Here is a 25,953-nt window from a genome sequence, read left to right on the forward strand (position 1 = left end):
TATTTTCTTTTCTGTTTACACGCTCTGGATGAATATCCAGAATTAACTTCTTGCTCTGGGTGTCTCAACATCTGTGGAAAACAGAGCCACCTCAAGGCTTCACACATTCCCACAAGCAAACCCCAACAGCGTAAACTCCAGTGAACCTGAACCGACTGTTGACAGCACACTTGTGCCAAGTCACGCCTCTGGAAGCCAAACAGGGGCCGCTATGTCTGAATGAGGGGCCGGTTGCGTGGGAGCCATTTAGATGTTGACCAATGGGTAGCGCTGTGTGTTTCCTCAGAAGTCTCTTTAAGTGTAGTTTAGACTAATTTGACACAGGCGTGGCGCACATGGAGGCTCGTGGTTTTTGACCGTAAGTCAGGGGTGATGGTGTTTTATTTTGGGAGATGTCGGCTACCTTTGTTATAGTTTGAGAACAAATGGATTGGTATCTCTATTTTTAAGTTTTGTGCTTTTTGGCAATTTCTTTTTGATGACAACAGATGACAGAGGAACTGTCCATTGTTGTGGAAATTTATCATATCGTTCTTTTAGGTATAACTTGTATCGCTTAAACCTGCATATATGTAGATGAGGCCAACCAGGCTCATTTAAAACCTAACGATAAATGAGTTCATCGGTATTTTAGCATTTCTGACTTGCTGTAGTGTTATTTCACCACCTAACCCTCTTCCCACGAAAAGGCTGGGAACCGGCCTTGGTCTGTGCAGCGGCAGACAGAGGAGGACGACATCTGCGAAGGGAGGAGACGAGATAACGTGCATATACTCTGTTTTTGTCTATTCCTTGTTGTTAGACCTCCGAACCATCTGTGGGGAAAGAGCTCTATCCATTCAGCTGAATTATCATTAGTGTCTGTTAAATAAATATGTTTTTATATTTTAAGAGTTTTCTCATCTCGATTATTTCTCACCGGGAGGTTAAAAAGATTATTTTCCACGACATCCATCAACAGTCACGCTGTATTGAAGAAGACTTGAAACTAGAGGTTGAGACCATAAACTCATGTTTACAATGTTTACTGAGGTAATAAATCAAGAGAGAAGTAGAGTCATTTTCTCATAGACTGATGATAAATAAATATTGTTTTGCCAAATTCCATCTTTTACCAGTACGACATCGTCAAACACGATGAAGACTTAGAAAACAAATGTGAAGTTGGAACACTTGGACACCACAGACACCTGACCTCAACATAACTCAGGCTGTTTAATTGCCCGCAGCCTCAGTTAAAGTTGGGTCACTGAAGAATCCTTTGGTGTGGGGACGTGAAATACTGCTGCCTTGAATTTTAGACCGCACAAAATAGTGGCTTGTTTGAAGCGTTTTTCTTACTTTGCATTGTATCGTTTACTTCAGTGTTTGAAACAGACAACATATCTTTAAAAGTGTGTGTGTGTGTGTGTCATCTCTCCACTATTCGCTGTCTAAAAATGGCAAAAAACAAATAACGTTTGAAAAAAAGAAATGGTATCACAAAATATGCAGCGTTCAAAAGAACATGTCTATACAGAGATCATTTCATCCCCATTTTGTTAAAAAAAAATGATTTGGGTTGTTAAAAACATCTTATTTCCCTTCTAACAAAAAAAAATTCAACGTAACGATGGAGAAGTTAAGTTGAATCATTTTAGAAACTGGATACACATTCGATCAGTTTCACTGAATGTTTAATGCTGGTCTGGTTTAAATGATCACATCAGAAACCTTCATCTAATATCTTCAGGAGCCGAATCAGATCAACACAACAAAGCGTTCGTCCTTCATCTGTCTCCAGAAGAAGAGAAGTAAATCACCTTTATTACATGATGGACAGTCGCTTCTTGTTGTGTTTAGATACAGCAGCTTTAAAGACAGTGAATAGTAAACCGGTTGAAATGTTACTTCTTCTTTCCACCTTTTGGAGCTTTGTCTAGTCCTTGGATGTACTTGCGAGGAATTTGATAATGATCTGCAATCATAAATACAATATCAGAATGTATTTGTACAAGTAAAGCAATTGAGATAAACAACTTCTAAGATGCTTTATTATTAAGTTCCAAACCTATCAGCAAATTGCCGGCTTGGTGAATCTGGTTGCCTTGGATCTGGACCAGGACTTTGTCCTTGGACCCGGGGATGGGCTGTAAGTTGGAGCTGGCCTGGACTCTGCGCTGCAAAGCGGTGGCCACAGCTGCAGGATCCAGACCGTACACATCCAGGTTCTTTATTAGAGTCACCTGCAGGCAGCAAATAGAAACAGTTAAGAGCCAGAACAATAACTCACCATTAGCTGTAGTTGTTACGTCGACCAATAAGTCACAAGATACAGACAGATAGATCTTTTAGGCACATTAATGGCGGACAAGCGGTCAATCCCTCCCTTAAATGCTAATTAGCAAATGTTAGCATGCTAACAAACTTAGCAAAAGATGTTAAAAATGACATCTGCTAAACATCAGCATGTTAGCATGTTTAGGTTAGCACCCTCGGGCCTTCGCACAGCCTCCGCGAGCTAGCTAGCAGGGCTGTAGACTCTTTGGTAAACTCTCATATATCCGTATTGGTGGAGAGAGTTTTGAAGAAATCACCTGCTGCTCTCCAGCTGGTGATCTTTAAGAGATTGTAGTAAAAGCGGTCACCTTCTTATTGGAGCCTCGAGAGGCCACAGAGATGTCTATGGGCTCGATGTGGCCCCTCTTTCTTACGGGTGCATGTCCGGGGAACACGACTTCATAGCACTCCTGCATTCTTCCCAGCGCCCTGTAAAAAATGAGGCGGCGTCGTTTAACCTGCACCAAAAGTCAGACGACAGAGAGCCGGAGCCTGACGGGGACACGGTTGAATTCAGTAGTAATGTAGAGCATATACCCACCAAACCACCATGTAAACAAAGAAGATTATACTTCATTCACTTTCACATAGAGAGCAACAATGTGAAGGAGGTCTTTGTGCTTTTCCCAACCAGAACCACGAACAGGCATGGGACGACATCAAAATATAATTTAGAGGTTATCGCGCCAAAATAATTGCGATTCAAGATATTATCCTGATAATCATCCAAATATGCTTATTTGGTTAAGAAACAGATATTCTTCCTCACAGATAGTGTGAAAAACAAACATTCATAAATAAGGTAATCATAACTCGTACCATAGCCTAAATAAATAAATAGAAAGATAAAAGGCAACATAGTGTAAGTCTGTTCTTTCTTACACGATAAATCCTTTATTTTTATTAATCGGGCTTCATCTTCCACTTCTGTACCGCGGCAGCAAGCTTGACAGCTCGTGATGATAATCATGATTATCCCGATAAAGGAAACTGACCACGCGATCCGAAACATTTTCAAATTAAGGTCTCTCTTCTTCAAAACCGAGCAAAGATAATTGTACTCAAAGTTAGTACAATGAGTTATGTTACAGTCTTAAATAATACTGATGAAGCTCACTGTCTCCCCCTACAGCGTCGTCACATGTTGGTGAATTATCTGTTCTTCTTAATAATTCATTGTTGATCTATAAAAATCCACAGTATACTATATAAACTATATGCACTGTATTGTGCTCCCATTGCAGATACAATAAGTGTGAGTGAGGTGAAACATGGTCCCTTAAAAAAGACCGGATAAGAAAACAAAGTGTCTACCTGCTAAAGAGGTCATCCCACTTCAGAGACTCCACCTCCTGGTACTCAGACTTCTCCAGCAAGCAGTCGCACAGCGTCGGGTCTATGGTCACGTAACTGTGAGGAGGGAAAAAGAAAAGCACATCTTTCAGTGGAAAGGATGGTATTTAACAGGAAACATGCTGCCGTGTTAGGCTTTGCCAGTTGCATGGCAAGATTTAATTTAATTTCTCCCATCAGTCTTTATCAATTTGTTTCACATCAAAGATTCTTTTTTTTAATGACCTAAAAGGAACATGAGATGTGTCTTCTGTTTAGTTGAGTCACATTTAAAGCATTCTGGTCAATTAAAGCGACATCACATGGCCCGGGGTCAGTTCTGTACAGGTTCAGTGGTCATTAAGGTCGCCCTCCTACCACAGCACCCCGTTATGGAATAAACTTGTGTTTGAACTCAAACTGAGCTTTGTGCCGTCGGTGTTGTTTGATTACAGAGGTTCAAAAATTTGGAAACTTTCAATGGGAACAAACGGGAATTCATGCCTGACGAACGGAATTAAAGGGAACTAATGTGAATAAAATGGAAATAAAGGGTTCTCTCCTTCAGGATGGTTTTACTAGCTCATATGCGGATACAGACGAACCTTTTTCCACATCAGAAGCAGAGATAATGCATTCATTCCCCAAATAAATCCAGAGAGTTTTCTTTCAGGGCTTTCTGCCAGAAAGGTTAAATTGTAACCCCAAACCATGACCTTTACCTAAACCTAAGTAGGCTTGTTGCCTAAATCTGAGGAGATTCCTGACAGAAAGGCACACGTCTCCCATGTGATGGCGGGTAAGCGAGCTAGCTGAACCCTGTAGCATCGTCGGTCGCTGTTCGTAAACACGCTTCATTCAAAGTTGGCCCCTGCTCCCTGGAGGAGGTGGTCGAGGGAGCCAGAGCGTGAATGAATGAGGAGGGAGAGACGTTATTTAGAACAAAGCAGTGAATCAGAGACATAAAACCTTATTTCCTGGTTGTTTCATGGCGGCTACGGGAAGGTGCTGGTGTCAGTATTTAACGACCTGGTAATGAGAACAGGCTGCACACACCTTACATTTTAGAACTTTAACCCTTTCAGTGTGTTTTCAGTTCATAAAAGTTAACTGTAACTTTTTGGTCGTCAAAAAATGTCTTATTCATCGTTCGGTTGTCCTTAGCAACCTCGTCACGTCTGGTTGCAAAAACAACAAGATGGTGACGGCCAAAGTGGAGACTTTAAAACGTCAGTCCACAAACTAATGGGTGATGTTATAGCGCCTGTGAGGGGAGCCGTGAGGGGTTCAGTGTCCAGGGACACATAACATGTCCCAGCCAAGGATTGAACCATCGACCTCACATTTACCATACAACCCTCTCAACCCAGTGAGCCACGTTAATAGTTGGCAATTAATTTTCTGTCGATTGACTAATTCATTAGTCAAAACGTCAGCAGACTGGCTCACAGAGTTTGATATATTATGTTGAGAAATCAGACAAAAATCTAATGGAACAAAATCATAACTTCTTGGTGTTTTAAAGTATCTACTTACTTCTTATTATTTTCATCCACCAGTTCATTATTCTTCACGTACTCTGTGACAATATGTCTCACTTCAGCCGGCTGCAGGATTGTTCCTTTCCTGTAGGGGCATCAAAGCAACACATTAGTAAAGAATAAATGTGCAGATCTTCAGCTTACAGTGTTTTTAGAGACATTTGTAATAAAACGGACATTTATTGTATGAATAAAGGGATTAAATACCTAAACACAGAAATACCTAAACACTCTAAAAATGTAAATTGGTCAAATTAGAAGTAAATAATAGGAAACTAGCCGAGTGATCCATAGACTTGCATACTTCCACCATTATAAGCTACATGTATTGTATCTGAGCCACTCCAGTAGAGAGGTAAAACACAGAGTGATTTCAAAACACGGTTTAAGATTAAGATTTGGGACTTGGTCATAAAGGAAACGGCCTTGCCCCCTCTGCAGGGAGGGTCAGCTGCAGAACGACCCTCCTGGAGTTGATGGGGATTCAGTGCTGCACTCAAGCAAACACGAAGCGACCGGATGCTTGCGCATAGATGAGCTCCGACTCTCCGTGTTACGTGCCCCCTGCCGTCTGAACCCTTCAATCATGTGCATGCATCAGGGGGTTAGCAAAAACAAACACACCTCTTCTTGGCATCCAGGAAGAGAGGCTCCAGTCGAGCCGACACGGAGTACAGTGTGGTGATTTCCGGAGGATGGTACGGAGGCTCTGCTTCCCCCCCGTCCTGCACCGGGGACGCTTCATCACCCGTCTCCTCGGGAACTTTGAAATAACGCAGCCTGTAAAGTTTTAACGGAACGAGAAGGAAAAAAAAAAAGGGAAGACAAAAAGGGCTAGTCAGTCTGAATGTGGGAGGGATGTGAGTTTGAATCTGGACCAAAGAATTTCGTTAAGTTGAGTTGTGGCTTGGCTCACTCTTTGTTTTTCCAGTCCACCTCCACAATGCTCTCCACACCCTTGGTCAGTTCTTTGACTCGCACGAGGTTATGCTGCTTGTGCATGGCCTGTAGAAACTTGGACAGCTTTTGGAAAACACAATGAATAAATACAGATGGGCGTTATAAATGAGTCTATTTCTCTCTGTAAAAGGTCCCATTCTGGACGTCAAATATACCTTTTTATAGCTGGACTTCTTGATATCAAGTTGCTTTCCACTCGGGCTGAAATAACACCAGATGTTTTTGTTTTTTTTCAGTGCTAAATCTAATTCCTCTTTAGAACGTCTGAAAGAGATGAGCTGAACTTTTACCAGCAGGAGAACATGTGGTTGCGGAGGAACGTGCTGGTCAGCAGGGGGAGCTCCGATTTCTTCACCTTCTTCTTGAGTGCGTGGAGAAAACACTGCAGCAGCAGGGCATCCATTATCTCTGAGAAAATCAGGGCATGACCCGGGTCACATCCTCTTCTGTCTGAACAGGCTCTCATTCTGCCACATCACAAAAATTCTCATCTCACTGAATTAACTGCAGCCCTGCAATCGTTTAGTTCGAGAATGTCTCCATTTGATTTGAATCAGGGATAATAGTAATTATGAGGCTTATGATTATTGTTATTAAAAGCTGGTTTGGATAAACCGAGGTGGAATGTGCTTCAATAACTGGAAATAGTTCCTGTTTAACATGACTTTGTCACTAATATGTTGGGAGGCGTGACGGTCTGGTACCTTTCAGGTCATCTTGGTTCGCCTCCTCTTCCTCGTTGCCCCTCTCTTCCTCCTGCTCAGCCAGACTCAGCTCCTCAACACCAGAGCAGGCTTGATCTGTGACCTTTTCACCTGGAGTCTGCTGCTCCTCCTCCTCTTCCACCTCCTCCTCACACTTCTCAACCTCCTCCTCCTCCTCCTCTGTGTCATCGACCTCATAATCCTCTCCATTCACCTCTTGTCCTTCACCCTCTGCCTCCGGTAACGAAGGAGGACCGGACTTATCTCCGAAAGCCCTGAAAAGAAGACACGCATGCAAAGTTAAAGGCTTGACGGTGAATCCTGTGAAATGTAAATTCATAACTTGGGCAACAATTATTGAAACGTTCAGAGTTCCAGCTCTGCATGAGGAGATTCTTATTAAGACGGATGATTGTGATTAATACTGTGATCTCAATATTAAAGGGATAGTTCAACAAATTAAAAAATATGCTCATTAGTTTTCTTGTTAAGAGTGAGAAGAGGACATTGACTTCACTCGGTGTCGTCGTAGATATGTGGAATTATTCCTTTTAACAAAAACATGCAGAAAAATGCGCAAAAATGCGCAAAAATCTGCAGGAAGACGGAAGCTACTCGCCAGAGATGATCCATGTACGCGTGGAGAACACACACTCCTCTGCCTTTCATGCCCAAACTGTGCATCTCTCCGCTGGACACTGCAGCGGTGCCGACAGCAACAGGAGCTCTGCAATCAACCAGAAGAGTCACACTCGACATCTTGTGAGGAAAGCCGTTAAAGACGTCTTTTTAAATCTTATTTCTTACAGTAACTCACCTGTTGTTCACCAACGTAACAGAACAGCAGTCGCCCGGTTTCACATCAGGGAGACCACTTGAAGGCACCACCACACCCGGCAGCATGAGATCTTTTAGGGGAAACACAGTATTCGTTACTTCACATCAATGTAAATTATTAGTACAGGATATAGCTCAGTTCATAGCTCAACCACATAGCGTGTTTTCTGGGAGTTGAATAAATAAAAAGTCTCAATGAAATAACCACTTGGTAAAGACTATTTTTTGTACTTCTGTGCAAATGGAATACATGACAAATGAAAAGTATTTTCCCATTTTATTAAGAAATTGTGTGCAAAATTAATAAAAGAAATATGAAATAAATGTTTCCAGCTATACACTGGCTTTGTTTACCTGCATGCACACAAAGAAATAAGATTTTTTTTCACAGTTTGATTTAATCACACTGGAGTATTTCCATAAGCAAGTCAATATCTGCTTGTTATTACCCATTTAGGTATAATTTAGAATATTTATTTCATCACAATGCGATTCCACTGAAGGACGATAAATGATCTTATTGATTTATCGCTCTAAAATGTACAGGACCAAACATCTGTGCCGGTCTTGACCTCAGAAAAAGAAGCGTACCTGCTCCTCCGATCAACTTCTGGAGCACCGGAGGCCATGTCCTAAACGCGGGCAGGAGAGCGGGGCAGCGCCACAGCACGTAGACTGACGAACAGAACGTGACAGTTAAAATAAGTTTAACTTTAAAGAGGAGCTCATCCGATAACCTCAGCGTAAGCGTGACGGCCACCTCACTTACCTGTAGGATAAAGTCGTTTCTCCAGTTCAAAGAACAGAGGATTTTTGTGAAGAACGTAAAGTGTCACGGAATCTCCTTTGTGCGCATAAATCTTCACCACATTTAACTCCTCTTTGTTGGGGACGAGCTCAGACAGCTCGTCAGCCGTCAGCGAGGGAAAGGCTGCAGATATGTCCGCTTTGAGCTTCCTCCTGAAAGTAAAAACAGCGCTCAGTTACAGATTACTGCTCGCAATACATATATTATACACGTGCAATATTGTATATAGTTCTTCAGCTGAACACGGCCTTCTGCTGTTTTCACTCCTTCCTCAGACTTAAGAACTTACTTAACCGCATAGCAGGTTAACATCATTGAGTGCTTATGACTTAGTAATGTTGTATTATGATGTAACAAAACAAAGTATTTCAGAGATGATTCTGGAGGAAATATGACTGATTTTCTGCAGTGTTGTGTTTAATTACAGCATAAATCCAAATGTCAAGATAATATTAAAACGATGATCAATGAACAATTTCCCAGCGAAAATATCGATACATATTGTCAGCTGACATGGCTGTTCAGGAGCTGGGATTATATGTAAAATTCATAATTTAGCTAAAGTTAACTACACCTGGATTATATAGTATATATACGTTTGTGGTTTAATGGACAAACATGAAGCTTCGCTCAAGAACTACTCTCGTTCGGAGGTCTAACATCTGGACAACCTTCTGTTATGGTTATTAATGAGCTTCATGTGAGTCATTGTTTTTAATAAAACGACCACATGTCACATACTGCAGCTATAAACACATGACGACAGGCTGACAGCAGCTCACCTGTCTGATCCTTTGATGGCGGTGTTAGATTTGACACGAAACTGTCTCGCAAACATCTTCTCAGGAAATAAACAACTCCTGCGACGAATTCAGCATTTCCGATTTTTGATAGAATGACAAACGCCTCTGCGACGGCGCGACGGCCTAAGAAATGTATTATATAGGTTTTACAGTAAACAACTGTCGCTCGCTGGGTATGGTGGTCCGACACATATTTATGTCCGACGTGAAACTGTATCGCCTCAACGTTAGTTCCGCAGGCCGAACGAAGCACACGGATGGACGGAGTGAGCGGAAGTGTTCATCGTTGTATGATGCTTACTCATTATCTGAGTGATTAAACGACCTTTAGATTCACAGACTTGACATTTTGAAAGGAAATCGACCAGTTTAGGGCCCGAAATCATATTCATACACTGTTCCACATTAACTCTGGCAGGATGGAAGGGGAAGGAGACACATGTTACCAACAACAGCATGGAGTTTAGTGAGGAAGAGAGAAGCTGTAGTTATGAGAGGAGGGAGAGTGAGTGTGAGGATGTGGTGAGAGGGAGTAGATCAAGTAAGGGCGCTGGGCATTCCAATACCCTTATACTACCATATTATTTAGTATGCCACGATGACTACGTCCACTTCTTATATACAGTCTATGGTTATGATTAAGTAGTATGTCTCAATTGAATGCATACCGCAAGCAACAGTACGTACTTTGTAAAGGCAGCTGCAGTATGTACTAAAAGTAAAAAGAAAAAGAATGCGATTCATTAGCTACAGTCGGCCTATATAGGTCCGTTATGTAATGCCATTGGGCCCAAAAATAGTTTTTACCACAGACTTACATTGGGGAAAGAGAAGTCTGTAAATCGGAGGATAATTTATTTTGGAGGTACATCAACTTCTCTCTGCGAACACTTAATACCCCTTGTTGTAGCTGCACAGTATTTTCTTTTTTTTTTGCAGGCTTATCCATTCATTTGCAGCTTCATCCATACTTGCACATGCCAAACCGACAGCAGACATTCTGATTTCCTTTTAATTCGTTTGAGCACGAAACGGCAAAACCGTGGGGTGCTGTCTTGTGTGAATATACAGTATATGTTGCAATTATTCAATTGGGAAACCACAACGAATTGTAAATTACATTAAATAGTATCATTATGGAATAAAACCTTCACATAAATGATCAAAGAAATCACAATTTGGACCGTCACAGTAAAAAAACCTAAACATTTAAATGCAAAAGACAAAAAAAGGGCTCACCAAGTCTACTTTCTCCAGGGATATGTTTTGCTGCTCTTGACTGATTCAAGTAGTCCTTTCTCCCTTTGCACATCCAGAGAGAAGTCCTTAATTGACAAAAGACAGTTCACATATATCTGAAGTTTATTTTTATTGATTCTGACCATTTATTGGTCATCGTTGGCATCGTCTGCTGCATATTGTCATGTGTCTTATATCCAATTCATGCTTTTCCAGACCGTGCATCAGAGCTTGATGTATGCCATTTGCTGTTTCATTACTGTCTTAAAAAAAGTAAAGTAACTTAGTCTGCACGCCATCAGAAACAGATACATATCTCACGCACACTGGAAACACTTTTCTCTTCAAAATATCCGGCAGAGTCTTTGGTCCTAAAACATTCATTCAATTATCTTAGCTTGCATCTTCTACACAACATCTCAATCCAGATGGAAATTGTGAGGGCTGAATTTTGTTCCCTGTCCGACCCTGAACATACTGTATGTATAATAATGCCCTACATTTAGGTAACCTGACTTAGGGCAAGTTGTTTGTTGTTTTTGGAAATGTTCCATTGTGTATCAAGTTTTATTAAATGAATAAAACTGTAATAAACAGCTGAGACCGTACTTTGAATAAAGTTGTGTTCTGAGGTACAATTTTGAGGTACTTCTACTTCACTTGAGTATTTCCATTTTATGCAACCTCATACAGAAGAGGGGCCATTTGTGCACACATCCAGGCAAAACTACTCAGGTGCAAGTTAAAAGAAGATCAAAACGTTGCCTTATAGAGAAAGAGAAATATAATATTTGGAACATTAACTGTGTGCAGATCTCTTTTGTTCCCTACTTTTTTAATCTTCTTTATTCTTTATTTTTACATAATAATATTGCTACTTTTACTGAGGGAAAATATCTGAATACTTCGTCTAGAGACGTATACGACGTCTCGTCGTTACTCCACATTCCAAATCCGGTAACTTCCGTTCATTGGCTGCAAAAAAACAACAACAAGACGACAGCAAGATGGCAAAATCGCCGAACTTGAGGCTTTATAACAACAGTCCACAAACCAGTGGGTGACGTCACAATGACTACGTCCACTTCTTACGTGCAGTCCATGGAGGCAACAAGGAGAAAGTGCTTGAGGATAAACAAAATGGGAGTATTTAGTACGGAAGTTAGCACGCTATAACTGTCACAGTGGCAACAGTACACATAGCAATGGCCGCCGCTCTGACCATCCTGCTACATTGATTTGAATGGGAATGTCCGTTCTACTCCTCTTCTATTTCTATACACTTAAGTATGGAGGGTCTGAGGAAGTTATTTGCTAATAAAATGTGAGAAGAAGGAAGAATCCCAGAGAGCTGGAAGGAAGTGAGAGTTATTCCAACAAAGAAACCTGGGAAGAATGCCAGCAAGCCAATAAACCACAGGCCTAGTTTGATGTTACGGATGGTCAGTGAGAGGCTACTGTATGTCTGGGAGGAGAGTGGTGTGATGGCAGCATATTAAAGTGGTTTTAAGAGTGGAAGGGGCACTATGGATCCAGTGGTATGTGTGATGGATGAGATTGGAAAACCTCATGCAAATAAAGAGACAGTGGCGGCAGTGTTGTGTTTAAGTGGAAAAAGCATATCACATGTCAGGGTGGATGATCACATTATTATGGTAATTAGAGGGAAACATCTCAACTAGGGGACTTTCTGAGATGAAGGTCCGTCCAGGTTGAATTAGGGTCAGAACTGTCAAGCAAACATGTTGTAGAGCTTGGAAACCAGTCAAGGGAGAATAAAACAGGAGTAGAACGGACATTCCCATTCATATCAACGGAGCAGGACGGTCAGAGCAGCGACCATTTTTATGTGTAGCGCGCTAGCGGGCTAACTTCCCTATAAACTAACTGACTTATGACGAGTCAAAGTTTTGCAGTAATCACTAAAAAAAGCAGATTCAATTAGTCAAATTTAACAACTTAATACGTAATCCACACACTTGTCACAGCGTAAGAAAAGCACATTGTTATCGCCAGATGAGTGACAACTTTGTTCAGCTTATTGTCTGTAACAAGTGTAGCATTAAAGCATGGTGGAATTAGCTAATTAGCTGGCCTGCTAAGGGTCTAACGGGCCGTACGCCTTGAGAAGGACAAGCTAGCTAGCTAACTAGTCCGCTGTCTTCCCGGCGAGCTGCGACTACACTTTATGGCCCCACTGACGTGAGTTGTCACCATAGCTACTTAACAACAATCGCCATTTTCCTTTGTACTTGACAAATACATAAAGTTAAGAAAATATAAGATAGGATGTGTCAAGTTGAAGTGTGGGTGATTTGATTGTAATAACATTGGTTGTATAGAAATTAATGGTGATTATAGGGCCAAAAAGTCACACCCACAAAGAATGGTGAACAAAACAGGGTCAGGTGGGTTGCCGACATCCCTGCAGAACCCGGACGCACCGAGAACAGTCCGCCTCGTGAACCCAGTCTCTCCACAGAGAGCGAAGGGGCGAGGTCTAGGTCTACACAGTCTAGGGAAAATAATGGGAAACACCGTCTGACACAGAAAATCTCCTGTTTGTGTGCAGTACGTGTGAGAAGTACATTTTTTTATTAATATACTACATACGAAGCAGCCAGATATATCAAAAAGTGGGGATACAAAAACACGATTGATCCCCCAGGGAATAATAGTCGGGGGTGCAGCTGCTCCCCTACCTCCATTGCTCAGGCGCCTATCCACTATTTCTTGATTATATATTCAGGAAAATGGTAGATTCATTCAAAATCATGAAAAAAAGAAAAAGAAATGAATCAAATTGATACAAGATGTCAAGCCCCAAAAGGAGGACAGCAGGAGCCCGTCCTCCTCTGTCCTGCAGGTGTCGCTGTTGGACCCCTTTAAACAGTTTAAAATAATGTTTTTGTCCAAAAAAAGATAGAAAATAATGTATAAATGATACTGAGATTTGTAAATTGGTTTATTTCAGCTAATTAGCCTACTATATACATACATATATATATATATATCTTGATCTCCCTCTTGCCTCTAAAAAATAGAGGAGGAGCTTCCCCCAGGCACGATGAGATGCTGCCTTCACGTCCACCATTTCAGCCCGGAAGTTTGGGGATTCGTTTATCCCGTGATTGATTAATTGTGTTCATTCAGTGATTTGTGATTTGCACACCGTGACAAGTTGTTCCAGCGGCCCGTCGAGAATGTCTCAAATCAAAGCAGACTTTCCCCGACCGTCACTTTGTCCGCTGGTGGAGGAACTTAGTCCCGACTAATGTCACACAGGGACAACAACATGAGCTGCGGCTGGGACATTTAAGCAGACACGTCCCGCAGTGAGCAGACGGCGAAACGCACCTGTCGGAGCGGGTTGTTTGCCACTTATATGTTTCTGACAGTCAAACTATGTCGAATCAGCTCCAGCCGGCTCTCCCGAGCCAACAACAGCAGCAGCAACAGCAGCAGCCCAATCTCAACTCCGCTCCTTTCCCACAGTGCTTTGTGAAACCATTTAACAACCCTCTTCAGATCAAAAGGAATGTAATAACAGACGATTACAGTGTAACAAGCCAGGTGCTCGGGATGGGGATAAATGGCAGAGTGCTGGAAGTATTCCACAGAGAGAGTGGAGAAAAGTATGCACTTAAGGTACTGTTATCTTAATCCTGTTAAATTAATTTTAAATTGTTGGCTATAATCAGAGGAGAATGCACGCTTTCTAAGCTCGTGTTTTTAAAAAAAAAAATTTATTGTAGCTATTTAATAAGAAATATGTAGTCCATTAGTAGTCTAGATGGAGAGTTTTACACCATTATAATTTAATTTGTGCTAGTAGCCTAAAGAAAGCAGAACATACCCGTATTCACTAGATAAACTATTGTCTAGTCACAGTGATAGATATTTAATATTGATCAGATGATATGTTGTTTTTGTTTGTGGCTCTCAGCATGTGTCAGTGATGAGCTCATCTTTGACACTTGAACCAGTCATGCACCTCAATGGCTGTTGCACAGTCCGATACCAGGAAACTCCATGCATGTCTTAATAACACAAAGTCTTTCTGTATAATCATGTTTATGTTGCGTGTATTTTTTTAATTTATTGCTTATATAGAAAGATGAAGCTTCCAAAGGGATTTTTGGAGAATATTGCGCTACTTTTAGCGTTAAGGTCATTGCAAAGTAAAATCCAGCAGTTTGGAATAGATCACACAGATTTGAATGTAATCTTCATTTAAATTCGGAGAACAGGATCAAAGCCTGGCCCATGATGACTATCGTGCGATGAGGTTGTCTGTCCCTTTGTTACCTTCTCAGTCAAAGAAAGTGCAGTCAAGGCCGTGCTCGGCATGTGTTATGTCAAGCGAGCTGAAAGTTAAGTTTATCTTTTGAGAAAATCTGCCTCTCTCACACACTCTGGTTCCTCTCCTCGGCTCGGTACAGACCGTCTTCTAAATCTCTGTTTCAGCCCGCAGGGCAAAATCAATCAATACATTATCGCACCGCATTCCTCTGGACGAAGACCCAAAAGATGAAGCGCCTGTGATGCATATCCAACTATATACCTGCTGTCACATCTGGATTTAAAGGCAGTAATTGTATTTTAAGCTTAGCAGAGTTCAAGAGGTTGGCATTAGATGTGATTTATAGATTTTTGTAATTTAAGGGCTTTGTACACAACAGATGGATTTGTGAGAGTCTAATTTATGTTCCAAAGTTTGTAAATTACATATATTGTCCAGCAGCTCCGGCCTCTCTGGCCTACCATGTTGAGGTGTCTGTGTTTTGAAAGACGAGTGTCGACTTTCCCGATCCAAAGTGCTGCCAGCCAGAAGGAGAGGGGGGAACATGCCTGTGTCTAAAAGTAGCCTCGTGCGAGAGGCCTGAGATGGCTGAGAGATTATGACGTCTGGTGGGGTTCAGCGGGGCGCGGTTTCATGATAGCACATGCTCAGCAGTGAAGGAGTTTTGAGAGTAAACAATACGGAGAAACGTACCGATCCTTTTCCTGACCTTTGTTTTAAACAAATATGTGATTTTCCTTCGCAGAGCCTCATATTTGTCTAAACGTCCGTAGTTTGCATTCATCAGATATGATTTCTTGACATAGAGATCACCCAAATATGGTCTTTTTATTGATAAGAAGAAACACTTTTATTTTGTTCTAGCATGTTCGGACTTAAGTCAATTACAGAGCCCTTTATATTCCTTTAAGATGAAAGGTACGGGGTTGGGAGCGTTTCGATTGCATCCCAGCATGGCGACGGTGAGCTGGCGGCTCACAGCCGACGGTGCTAACAGCGCTAACAGTGCAAAGAACCGGCAACAGTGCTGACAGAACAGAGTTCATCTGAGGGGGAACCGGAGGATGGGTGCTGAGATTCCCCTGACGACGCCGTCATTCGTGAAGGCGTTATCAGCTGTAACCGCCGTATGAGAGCAGTGCAGAGCGGGCGACTGTGAGCAAAACAGTGAAGCACGCTAACATGCACTAACATGCACTCAAAGCATTGGTTTGTCCGTTCCGGGCTACTGTAGAAACATTGCGGCCGGCTCTGTGAAAAAGAATGGCTGCGGTCGAAAAGTCCAAAAATGACCTCGTCACGTCTATTCCTAACCACTTTTCCTTGACCTATGAAAAACATCATGGGGTCAAGGAAAGCTACGTAATTATGATGTGACGGCGGATGTCACTGACGCAGTTCTGCCAATGAAACTACAATGAAGAAGGACGACGAAAAGCACAACTAAAACATGACATCATATAATCTATTACTCATGAGCATTCAGGCTATTTAAAGAGCTTCTTCTGTGAGAGGCTGCTTCACTCGTGGTGTGAAGGAGAGAAACCGGAGCTCCTTCCTTCCTTCCTGCTGCCGTCACACTTAATCAACACTGCTGCAGTAGAAACAGACAAATCGCTCTTGTACAACTTCAATGAAACTGGTCAATATCAATATTTCCTCTGTGCACTAATGTAGATTCAACGGTGCGGTTATATTGTGCTTTTTAACAGTTTAATAATCTATCATAAGCCTAGCTTGATTTGTTTTTTACGGATGGTTCTTGTTATTGAGAACGAGAATTTGTTCATTGACAGTTTGCTATATTTACTGTATATATATATTTTTTACTCATTTGTTCAAAGTCAATATATACATATAAAATGAAACAAACGGATTGTCGCTGTCTATTCATATTCATCAACATGAATCTGATTACCTTTTGACTGTGTATGAGTATGATTGTTAGACCTGTGTGGGAGAAGCATATTGTTTGTTTTCAGGGATGGCCGAATGCTGCGTCACTTTAAATGTTGCCGCCGCAAGGAATTATGGGGCGGAATTATCTACTTTCCTTTCGTAAAGGAAGGTCCAGTGAGTCCTATGCTAAAGGCGCTAATAAAGGAAGCATTGAAGCACCTTTCCTTTCGCATTTAGAGAACTTCAAACAGCTCATATCATGTCGGCCACTTGGACTCACTGTTCCTTTAAAGTAGACACAGAAGCGCCAGCGATCAAAGCATAAATTAAGTAGATAAACATCCAGTTACAGGTGTCTTCCTACTCTTATTCTTTGAACGTCGGTAAACCATCATCCTCTTAGATCCTCGCACTGACATGTCTGAGTTCTTGTGAAAGCAGTGCATCTTGTGCGGGAGCATATCATGCTGATATACGTATGTGAGACAGACTAATCCACTCTAGGGAAAAAGGCCACAGTAAATCATAGACAGAGGACCTCTGAAAGAGTCCGATAAAGAAGATTGTAAAGCTGACATCCTCCAAATGTAAGTCATGAAAGTATCACAGAGGAATGCAGCTGAAATTCAGAACACTTGTGAAAGAAGGAAATACATCTTGTTATCAGTATTCACGGAGCAATCTGTTGAGCCCAACACGTCATAAATACTCCTCTCACAGTTAATTTGCCCTGACAGGTAATTGCTTTGAGTGTATGCACTCTCTAACCCACAGCAGCCACGTTTAAAACAGTCAGACTAACAGACGAACTACCGACCGAGGTGGTGATGATGGTGAGGTGGCACTGAGCGGATGTGGAACTAAAGCTGCAACTAATCATTATTTTCATTATTGATTAATCCAAAGATTATTTTCTCAATTAAAGGCACGGTTGGTAATCTTCTTCAAAAACATTTTTTGGGATATTGGCAGTTGGCAACACCGGTATGTGTTTTTCGGTTGGATGATTAAAATAATCCAGTTTGCTCGTGTTAGTTTCTCAACCAACCCTGCCTTTAATTGTTTTCTCTCCAACTGCAGAAAATAGTAGATAATAGATAATAGATAGTAGATAATAGATAATAGATAGTAGATAATAGATAATAGATAGTAGATAATAGATAATAGAAAGTAACACGTCTTCCCGCTTCGTGCGTTTCAGATGCTGCAGGATTGTCCAGAGGCCAGACGGGAGGTGGAGCTCCACTGGAAGGTGTCACCTTGCCCCCACATTGTGCCCATCATCGAGGTTTATGAGAATCTCTACCACGGCAAGAAGTGCCTCCTCATCATAATGGAGTGGTGTGTTCTCCTGCACGCACACACACACACACACACACACACACACACACACACACACACACACACACACACACACACACACACACACATACACACACACAAATCCAGAGCCAACACAGTATGTGTGGTCTTAAAACATAATTGCACAGTGTAAGCTTCATTAATCCACACCAACTCACCAACTGAGGGGAGAAAGTTTCAAAATGCTTCAAGGCCCAAAGTAATAAAAAGCAGTAAGAGGCAGCTTAACTCATGTGTTACAAAAGAAAACAAACCGTTCTCAAAGCTGGATAGGATATGATTAATGTGTCATAATTCAATCCTGACCCAGAACAACAGTGACTAATAATGGCGTGTTTAGTGAGGGATGTTTCCAGATGTTTTACTGTACTTAAAGAATGAATTGGCAGGTTCTTGCTTTGAGGAAAATAATTTCAGTTTAAAAGCTTTTTTTTAAGCTCAAAACATTTTTTGGCAAGTAAAGGATCATAAAGCTAGGCAAAGTGACCCGCTCTAAAAGGAAAATAACAAAATAACGTAAAATACGTAAGCGCCCGAGGTCAGGCAAAGAACAAGGTGAATACAGTTTATCCCCCGACATACAAAATAACTTTTAATCATGCCGCCTTGGAGGAGCCAAAGCAATCCTGTGCAACCCTTGGTCCAGAATATTTACTTTAGGAGTCTGTAACATCTCCAAGGTCCTCATCTTAACCTCCAGACACCGACGGCAGCATAAAGCATTTCAAGTGTGAAGGACTTAAACAGGCCTCTAAGGTTAATTGCCATGAAAGCAACAATGATTTTTCATTCACAAGTTAGTAATATGTAGCCTCTTGGACAGCCTTGTGTGTCATTTGTGACCAGGTGAACCAGGAGAAAGTATTTCATTGAGGAGTAAAATAACTGACATGCCCCAATGCCTTTACAGATTCATTACACTATATTTATGTTTTGTTTTTGTTTTTTCAGTATGGATGGAGGTGAATTATTCTGTCACATCCAAGACAGAGGGAATCACGCATTTACAGAAAGAGGTAAAGAGATTATCATTTCCCAAGTCCAAGTTACAATCCTTAAGATGTCTGTCCTGGTTGTCCCGAGTAGCACCCACAAAATAAAACTACCAATCCAGAGAAAGCCCCAAACAAAAGGCTAAACGGAAAACGGCCCACACGCTATTTTGAAACCCACCAAATTGGACAACAAAAGCCCCAATTTGACATATCACTGCAGGGTAAACACTTGTATTGAATAGCTGTAATAATGGCCCTGTTGTATTTAGGTGGGGGAGAGTCTTGGTATTGGCTCACTGGAGTGACTGACACTCAATAGAACGGGACCATAATTCATTTTATTAAATACACCTGTGTTGACCCTGCTATGACGTGAACAAGAGCTTACCGAGCACAAAACTGATTGATGAACAACTAAAACGAACACAACAAAGCAATGTAAAATCCTCCCACCAAAACCCGCCAACATTTGGCTTCCACATGAAGTTATCAAAACAAAAAGTTAAAACTTATTCCTTCCGTCACCTGAATGGCGAAGCCCCCATTTTTATCAGGAACCGGCTCACAGTTCAGACAAAAGGAGAGCGAATGCACAAAAGGCTGTTTGGAGACCAAAAATGAAACAATTGATCAAAAAATATTATTTACTAAACATATTAATGAGATTTGAACAATCAGCATCATCAGTGGCCAAATCTCAGGTGAACCTGGTAAAAATCTAAAGGATTTTAACTTTGAACAATTACTAAATGTGCTGCAGAATGTATAATTGAATCTGCATCTCTCTGTTTGTACTCCGGCGTGTACATGTCATCTCTCTTCACTTCCCTTTTCACTCAGAGGCCTCTGACATCATGAAAAGTATAGGCGAAGCCATACATTTCTTGCATTCCATCAACATCGCCCACAGAGACGTCAAGGTAATGTCAAAGATGTGTATGTTGAAGGCAACACTTGTGACATGAGATCCTTCTTAACTCGATAAAAGCTGTGGGTTTGTTGTTATTGTGCTCTCATGCCACTGACAATTATACATCCTGTCAAAGAACCCATATTTGAGGCCAAGTAGAACAATCAGCAGTAAATACAGTCCTCTTGGCTGAAATAAGCTCACTAGACAGCCCCCAATGAAACCCACAATTTTTTCCATGAACAAATCTAACAATGGAAGCTTTTCCTTCAACGTTTTGTTTTTATTTGGTCTCTGAGCTCCATTTCTACTTTTTATTTTCTGCTGTACACTCTTAGAAATAAAGGTGAGAAGGGTTCTCCGGCTTGTCATCATCATTTTTGGTTCCTGGTAGGACCTTTTTTATAAAGGTTCCACCTGGAACCCGTTTAGAGGGTTGTACCTAGAACTCAACATAAAAGATTATACCTAGAACCATCTTTGAAAGTTTCCACCCAGAACCTATGAGAGGTGGTGTCTATGGTGTAATGGTTCCATCTAGAACTCTCTCTGGAGGTTCTATCCTTTCCACCGTTTAACGACGAACAAGGGGTTTTCTACCTCCCTTTTGTATTCCAAGGGTTTCATCTAGAACCCACACAGAGGGTTCTATCGGGATCATTATATGTTCCAAGGGTTTAATCTAGAACCCGCCCACAGGGTTCCATCTAGACCCTTTTATATTCCAAGGGCTGATGTGGTGCATCATACAGCAATCATTGTTAACAATCACAGTAATTTAAACAGCCATGCTTACAACAATCCTTGAAAAACTCTTTCTTTCAAAAAGGGTTCTTAGTGGAACCCTTAGTCTCATAAAGAACCCATAAAAACTACCCTTATTTCTGAGAGTGTAGCATAAAGGCACATAAAAAGTGCAGTTTTACAAAACCAAACCGTATATAGCGCTTATGGTATTGGGACCTATTAGGCCTATTGTTACATACGTAATGGGACATGATATATTTAATTCATTTGATTAAAAACTGAAGAACACATTGATAGTAAAAGTCCAGCATGCATAATGCCTCTTGAGTGGAGTCACCTGCAAAATGAGAGAAATGCAAATATTTGCAGCATCTGTGCCTGTTTCTTTATCGGAGATTAAAGACAAAACTGAACATTTTAAACTTAATTTGTGGTAACTTTTGTCACCGTGAAAGACACGGAGACATGTGCATTTAAATTAGCTATTTATCGTATTTCTATTTTTCCTTTTTTTGTGGTTGATGACCATGTGTTCTCTTTCAGCCAGAGAACCTGCTGTACACCTCCAAGAGGCCAGATGCTCTCCTCAAGCTGACGGACTTTGGGTTTGCCAAAGAAATCACCACCTTAAACTCTTTAGCGACACCTTGTTTTACCCCCTACTATGTTGGTAAGACGCCACATCTACTCTGTTTACTGTTGGATTACATGCGTAATACAAACTACTTAAAGTTTAATTTGCTCCCAACCAGTTGATTTGCTCCACCTCTTTGTTGAGTGTTTTCCCTGAAAGGGGGGGGGGGGGGGGGGGGGGATTTAACGGTTTGCTTCTTTTGGAAAGTGGCAGGACTTATGCGAGTAATGAGAAGTTACATCCTGTGAACTGGTTGTAAAAACCCTGAATACACCGCGTTTATGATGTGGTTTTGATGTAGAACTTTCAAAGGCATTAAATGTGAAACAGAAGCGATTCCTCCAAATGTAAAGCATTTCTCTTGACACTGTGGCAGCTCCAGAAGTTCTTGGTCCAGAGAAGTATGACAGATCCTGTGACATGTGGTCCCTGGGCGTCATTATGTATATTCTGTGAGTCAATCATTGTGAAGTGTTTTGCGCATCTTGCAAACAGACATTGTTCACTTTGAAGCTTCTAGAAGTTATTGTTGCTTCTAATTATGAGATTTATGTTTCGTTGTTGTACACAGACTTTGTGGATATCCTCCCTTTTTCTCACATCATGGTCTGGCAATATCCCCAGGAATGAAAAGACGGATCCGTAACGGACAATATGATTTCCCCAACGCAGAGTGGTGCGATGTGTCTGAGGAAGGTGAGAGATGCAAATTGCCAATTTGTCACGCTAAATGCTCCTTCCCTTTCTGTTTCACTCTCCATCCTCATCTGCTTGAATTAAGCATTTCCCCTGCGAAGACACGCCGTACTTTTATAAGCACTCCTTTTTCCAAAAGTGGTAAAACCATTTTTAAAAGGGGATAAACAGTATGAACAGAAAACATTCAGTTACTCAAGTCACAAGAAGCACAGCGGCAAAGCTTCAAATGTTTCTAGATTTTATGAATTATACAGTACATTGCAAAGGCATTCAGATTTTACATGTTCATGTAAGTTATGTCATAGGAACGGAGACTTTGGAAAATTGTTCACACATAATAGCAGTTACTGCATGACATGTTAGTGAGATGATGATGATGATGATGATGATTTCCTGTTTCAGCCAAACAGCTAATCTGTCACTTACTGAAAACCGAGCCCACCCAGAGAATGAACATCACCGAGTTCATAAACCATCCCTGGATCAATGTGAGCGGCCTCCCGAAAGCTCCAATCTGTTTGAGCAACCGCTGCTTTTGAGAGATGTTTTGTGGGATTTGATGGACACTTATTCATGTTCTCTCACCACTGCAGCAGTCTGTGGAGGTCCCACAAACGCCTCTGCACACCAGCCGCGTGCTGCAGGAGGAGCAAGAAGTCTGGGAGAAGGTCAAGGTAAGTGTTGGTGCTGCTTCTTTAAATGCACAGAATCGGCTCCTGATATATCTTCATCTATTGCACAATCAGGAGTGGGTTTATATATTTTATAATCATTTCCATCGCCACACAATGGAATCCATACAGTTTTAACTTAAAACTGGATGTGCGTTTTTTTGTTTCCATGCTGTTTTCCTCCTGGTGGTGTTTGATAAAAGTGATATTGTGATTGTTATTATCAGGAGGAAATGACAAACGCCTTGCAAACGATGAGAGTGGACTATGATCAAATCAAAATCAAAACCATCGATGACTCAACTAATCCTCTCCTGTTGAAGAGAAGAAAGAAAAGTAAAAACTCTGCCACACAAGTTCCAGGCTCGTGAAATAAAGACTTAGAGGGATTCAGTTTCACACAAACATAACATTTAGTTGGGAAAAAAGCTTTCAAGGCGAACTTTAGGGAAGTTCTGCAGTGGCTCTAATGCCTTTATAGTTTATTTTTAACGGTTTTAATTTATTTCTGTTTACCTTAAATTATGTTATTTTAAAACTTAAATAAATAAAGCATCTATAAGCGTTTTTATTAATGTGCTTTAAGGACTTTCTATGCATTGAAAAGTATTCTGTGTGTGCATCAATGCTTATTCATAAATCCTCTCAAAGAGGAAACAGAAATCTACTGTATTTTTATTAGTTCACGGTTCATGTTTGTTTGGCATCAACTGACGTGTTTTCTGTCTCTTTGAGTTTTTCTGTTCTCAGAAACCGTTAAGACCGACTTTCTTTGCCTTGAGGGCGTTGTTTACTTACATCGATTAATTCTGTCAATTGACTGACTATTACCAGAAACCACATCTTGTGTTTGTCATGCTGATGTGAAGTATTTCTAATTGTGGGTGTGCAGTATCTAAAACGTGTTGACCATATGTAGCAATTATCAAGCTTGCTGTGCTCATGAGACAGAAACTGAGCTGCCATCTGAACAACTGTTGCTTGTTTAGCGTTACTTCATTTTCTCCAAAGCAGTAACTTAAATACTTAAATAAATAAAAGTGGACGGTAGACATTTAGAGGGCGACAGGATGTGGAAAATGTCACTATTGTCGTGTCTGTCTTTTGCTCTGGATTAAATCTTTTGATATTCTCTGTGGTTTTGCGTGTTGTTTGACCAGTTAGCAGTTCACTGTTGGCATGAAGTCAAATAAATGTCCAGCAGCTCAATTAAAGTACGTTTTTGCTGGCATGTAGACGCAAATCAAATCAAATTACAGCTACATTTCAGAGAAAAGACTCAGATATTTTCCGAGATTCAAGTGTTATATTTATGAAGAAAAACTCACAAATTTACAAGAACAAAACTTGTATTTTTTCTGAGATTATAAAGTGAAGAGATTAAAGATTAAAGACACAAATTTATGTGAAAAAGAAACTCATTGCACGCATCTTAAAATTGATAAAAATGTTACCATGCTCTTGTTGTGAAAGTGATGACGATGAAGTGACGCGCTTGATATGAAGCAAACTTATGGCAGTCCATCCAACTGTGAAGAAATACCTGGAGTCATGGTGCTATGGTTCAAAATGCTGTAATCTGTCTAAATAACTGGTAATTTACATTACCAGCAGTATGTTTTGTCGTCTAATGGTGCTCAAGGCACCATCTAATTGGCCGCAGAGGTTCTTTTTGATAATGTACGATTCTTTATTTTTCTATCTATCTATGTGCTCAAGAATTCACACCAATAACTAGAAAGGCGCACTCAGCAGAGTGCAGATCTCTGCCAGATGTGTCTGGCAGAGATCATCTAGAGTAGACACTAATGGGCTGTAAGGCGTCTTAACTTCAATCAAACTCGTATGCAGGCAATCAGCTCCAAGTCGTCTTAAAATACATTCCATACAATCTATGCCGAAAACTAAATTAAATTCACCGAGCTGTCTGCACGTGTTGCAGCAGTGGTTGTGGTACAGCAGGGTGTACTGTACTGCTACATAAGCAGCCAACTAACAATTTGGTGATGTACGCAATCGATGGCCTGTAAAGCGTCGTACAAATCACTTCAATCAAACTCAAAAACAAGCGGTGATTGTATGCAGGCAATTGGCTCGCAGTCGTCGTAGAAGACACTTCATACAAAAAACTAAATCGAATTCAACAAGATAAATAAAACACAACGTCCAACACAATAAAAGCGAGCCTAAGAGCAGCGGCCGAGAGGTGTGTGCTGAGTTCTGTTAGCTGTTAGTCAAACACGCCCCCAAACTGTTTCCCCTCCACTGTGGTCACAGAGTAGCAGATGGGGGGGGGACGTAGATCCACTCAGCTGTTATCTCTAGAAGCCCCTGCTGGCCGGGGGGCTAGCTAGGAGTAGAGTGAAGAGTCAGCAGGCAGTCAATGGAAGTATAAAACAGGCCATAATAGATGTTTTGTGTCAGTCACCACAACCGTGAGAGGTCCTCGAGCATGCAGCCATAACTGGCCATCCAAAATATTACGCATGAATATTTATTTTGGCCAATACAGCTGACCGTGGCATAACACATATTTACAGCCCACTCTATTTATCTCCTTTTTTTTATACCCAAATACTTTGTAAAGCATCATATGTTTTTATGTATACAGTCAATTATAGTTTCCAGAGAAATCCATTGGTTCTGGTTTTACCTTACGCTACAACTCACAACAGCAGGATTCCTCTGGGTCAAACGTTTATTGTGTGTAGTCATATAATTGGGATTATGTAGGCTTTTCAGGCTTTAGTTGGATCCGTGACACCCACACAGAATGTTTTGAATTAAACATGCTGCTTCAATTACAAGACAATATTTCCAGCTTTTGCATCCCGTCTTTGTGGTGCATTCATACACACACACACACACACACACACACACACACACACACACACACACACACACACACACACACACACACACACACACACACACACACACACACACACACACACACACACACACAGACTGAACGCAAAGCTGTCCTGTCAGATAAAATATATTTATGCCAGTGGATAATAGGGAGATTTGATCTTTTGAAAGGGAAATTGTTTTTCTGGAAACATTTTCATTTCTCATCCAATTACTGCTACTTAGGACACATTTGTGAGGAAGGATACAGTACACAGAATGACAGGTCTGGCTTGTTAAATATACGATCATGTAAGATCGGGAAAAATGATTGTATGGT

At 41.1% G+C, this 25,953-nt stretch overlaps 2 protein-coding genes across 3 annotated transcripts; one reads left to right on the forward strand and one right to left on the reverse strand.

Moving 5' to 3' along the window:
* Positions 1 to 1,675: 1,675 nt before the first annotated feature.
* Positions 1,676 to 9,480, reverse strand: eif2d (eukaryotic translation initiation factor 2D). The gene is made up of 15 exons (XM_079181989.1): positions 9,284 to 9,480; positions 8,463 to 8,653; positions 8,285 to 8,368; positions 7,674 to 7,764; positions 7,476 to 7,583; positions 6,857 to 7,131; positions 6,443 to 6,560; positions 6,308 to 6,353; positions 6,109 to 6,215; positions 5,817 to 5,972; positions 5,188 to 5,277; positions 3,634 to 3,729; positions 2,628 to 2,748; positions 2,051 to 2,225; positions 1,676 to 1,957 (listed from the first exon to the last, which is right to left on the reverse strand). Exons 1-15 carry the CDS (start codon positions 9,337 to 9,339, stop codon positions 1,887 to 1,889), a joined length of 1,785 nt encoding a protein of 594 aa, XP_079038115.1. The 5' UTR covers positions 9,340 to 9,480; the 3' UTR covers positions 1,676 to 1,886.
* A 4,428-nt stretch (positions 9,481 to 13,908) lies between these two features.
* Positions 13,909 to 23,895, forward strand: LOC306709630 (MAP kinase-activated protein kinase 2-like). Of its 2 annotated transcripts, none has more exons than XM_079177855.1 (10): positions 13,909 to 14,191; positions 17,947 to 18,086; positions 19,059 to 19,123; positions 19,943 to 20,022; positions 21,303 to 21,429; positions 21,770 to 21,845; positions 21,965 to 22,089; positions 22,495 to 22,580; positions 22,686 to 22,766; positions 22,991 to 23,895. In XM_079177855.1, the coding sequence occupies exons 1-10, from the start codon at positions 13,949 to 13,951 to the stop codon at positions 23,132 to 23,134; spliced, it is 1,167 nt and encodes a 388-aa protein (XP_079033981.1). In that variant the 5' UTR covers positions 13,909 to 13,948; the 3' UTR covers positions 23,135 to 23,895. The 2 variants fall into 2 exon arrangements, with proteins under 2 accessions (XP_079033981.1, XP_079033982.1); XM_079177856.1 differs by having other exon boundaries at positions 22,689 to 22,766.
* The last annotated feature ends 2,058 nt before the right edge of the window (positions 23,896 to 25,953 follow it).

The sequence above is a fragment of the Pholis gunnellus genome, assembly GCF_910591455.1.
Source record: "Pholis gunnellus genome assembly, chromosome: 2".
Classification (NCBI taxonomy): domain Eukaryota; kingdom Metazoa; phylum Chordata; class Actinopteri; order Perciformes; family Pholidae; genus Pholis; species Pholis gunnellus.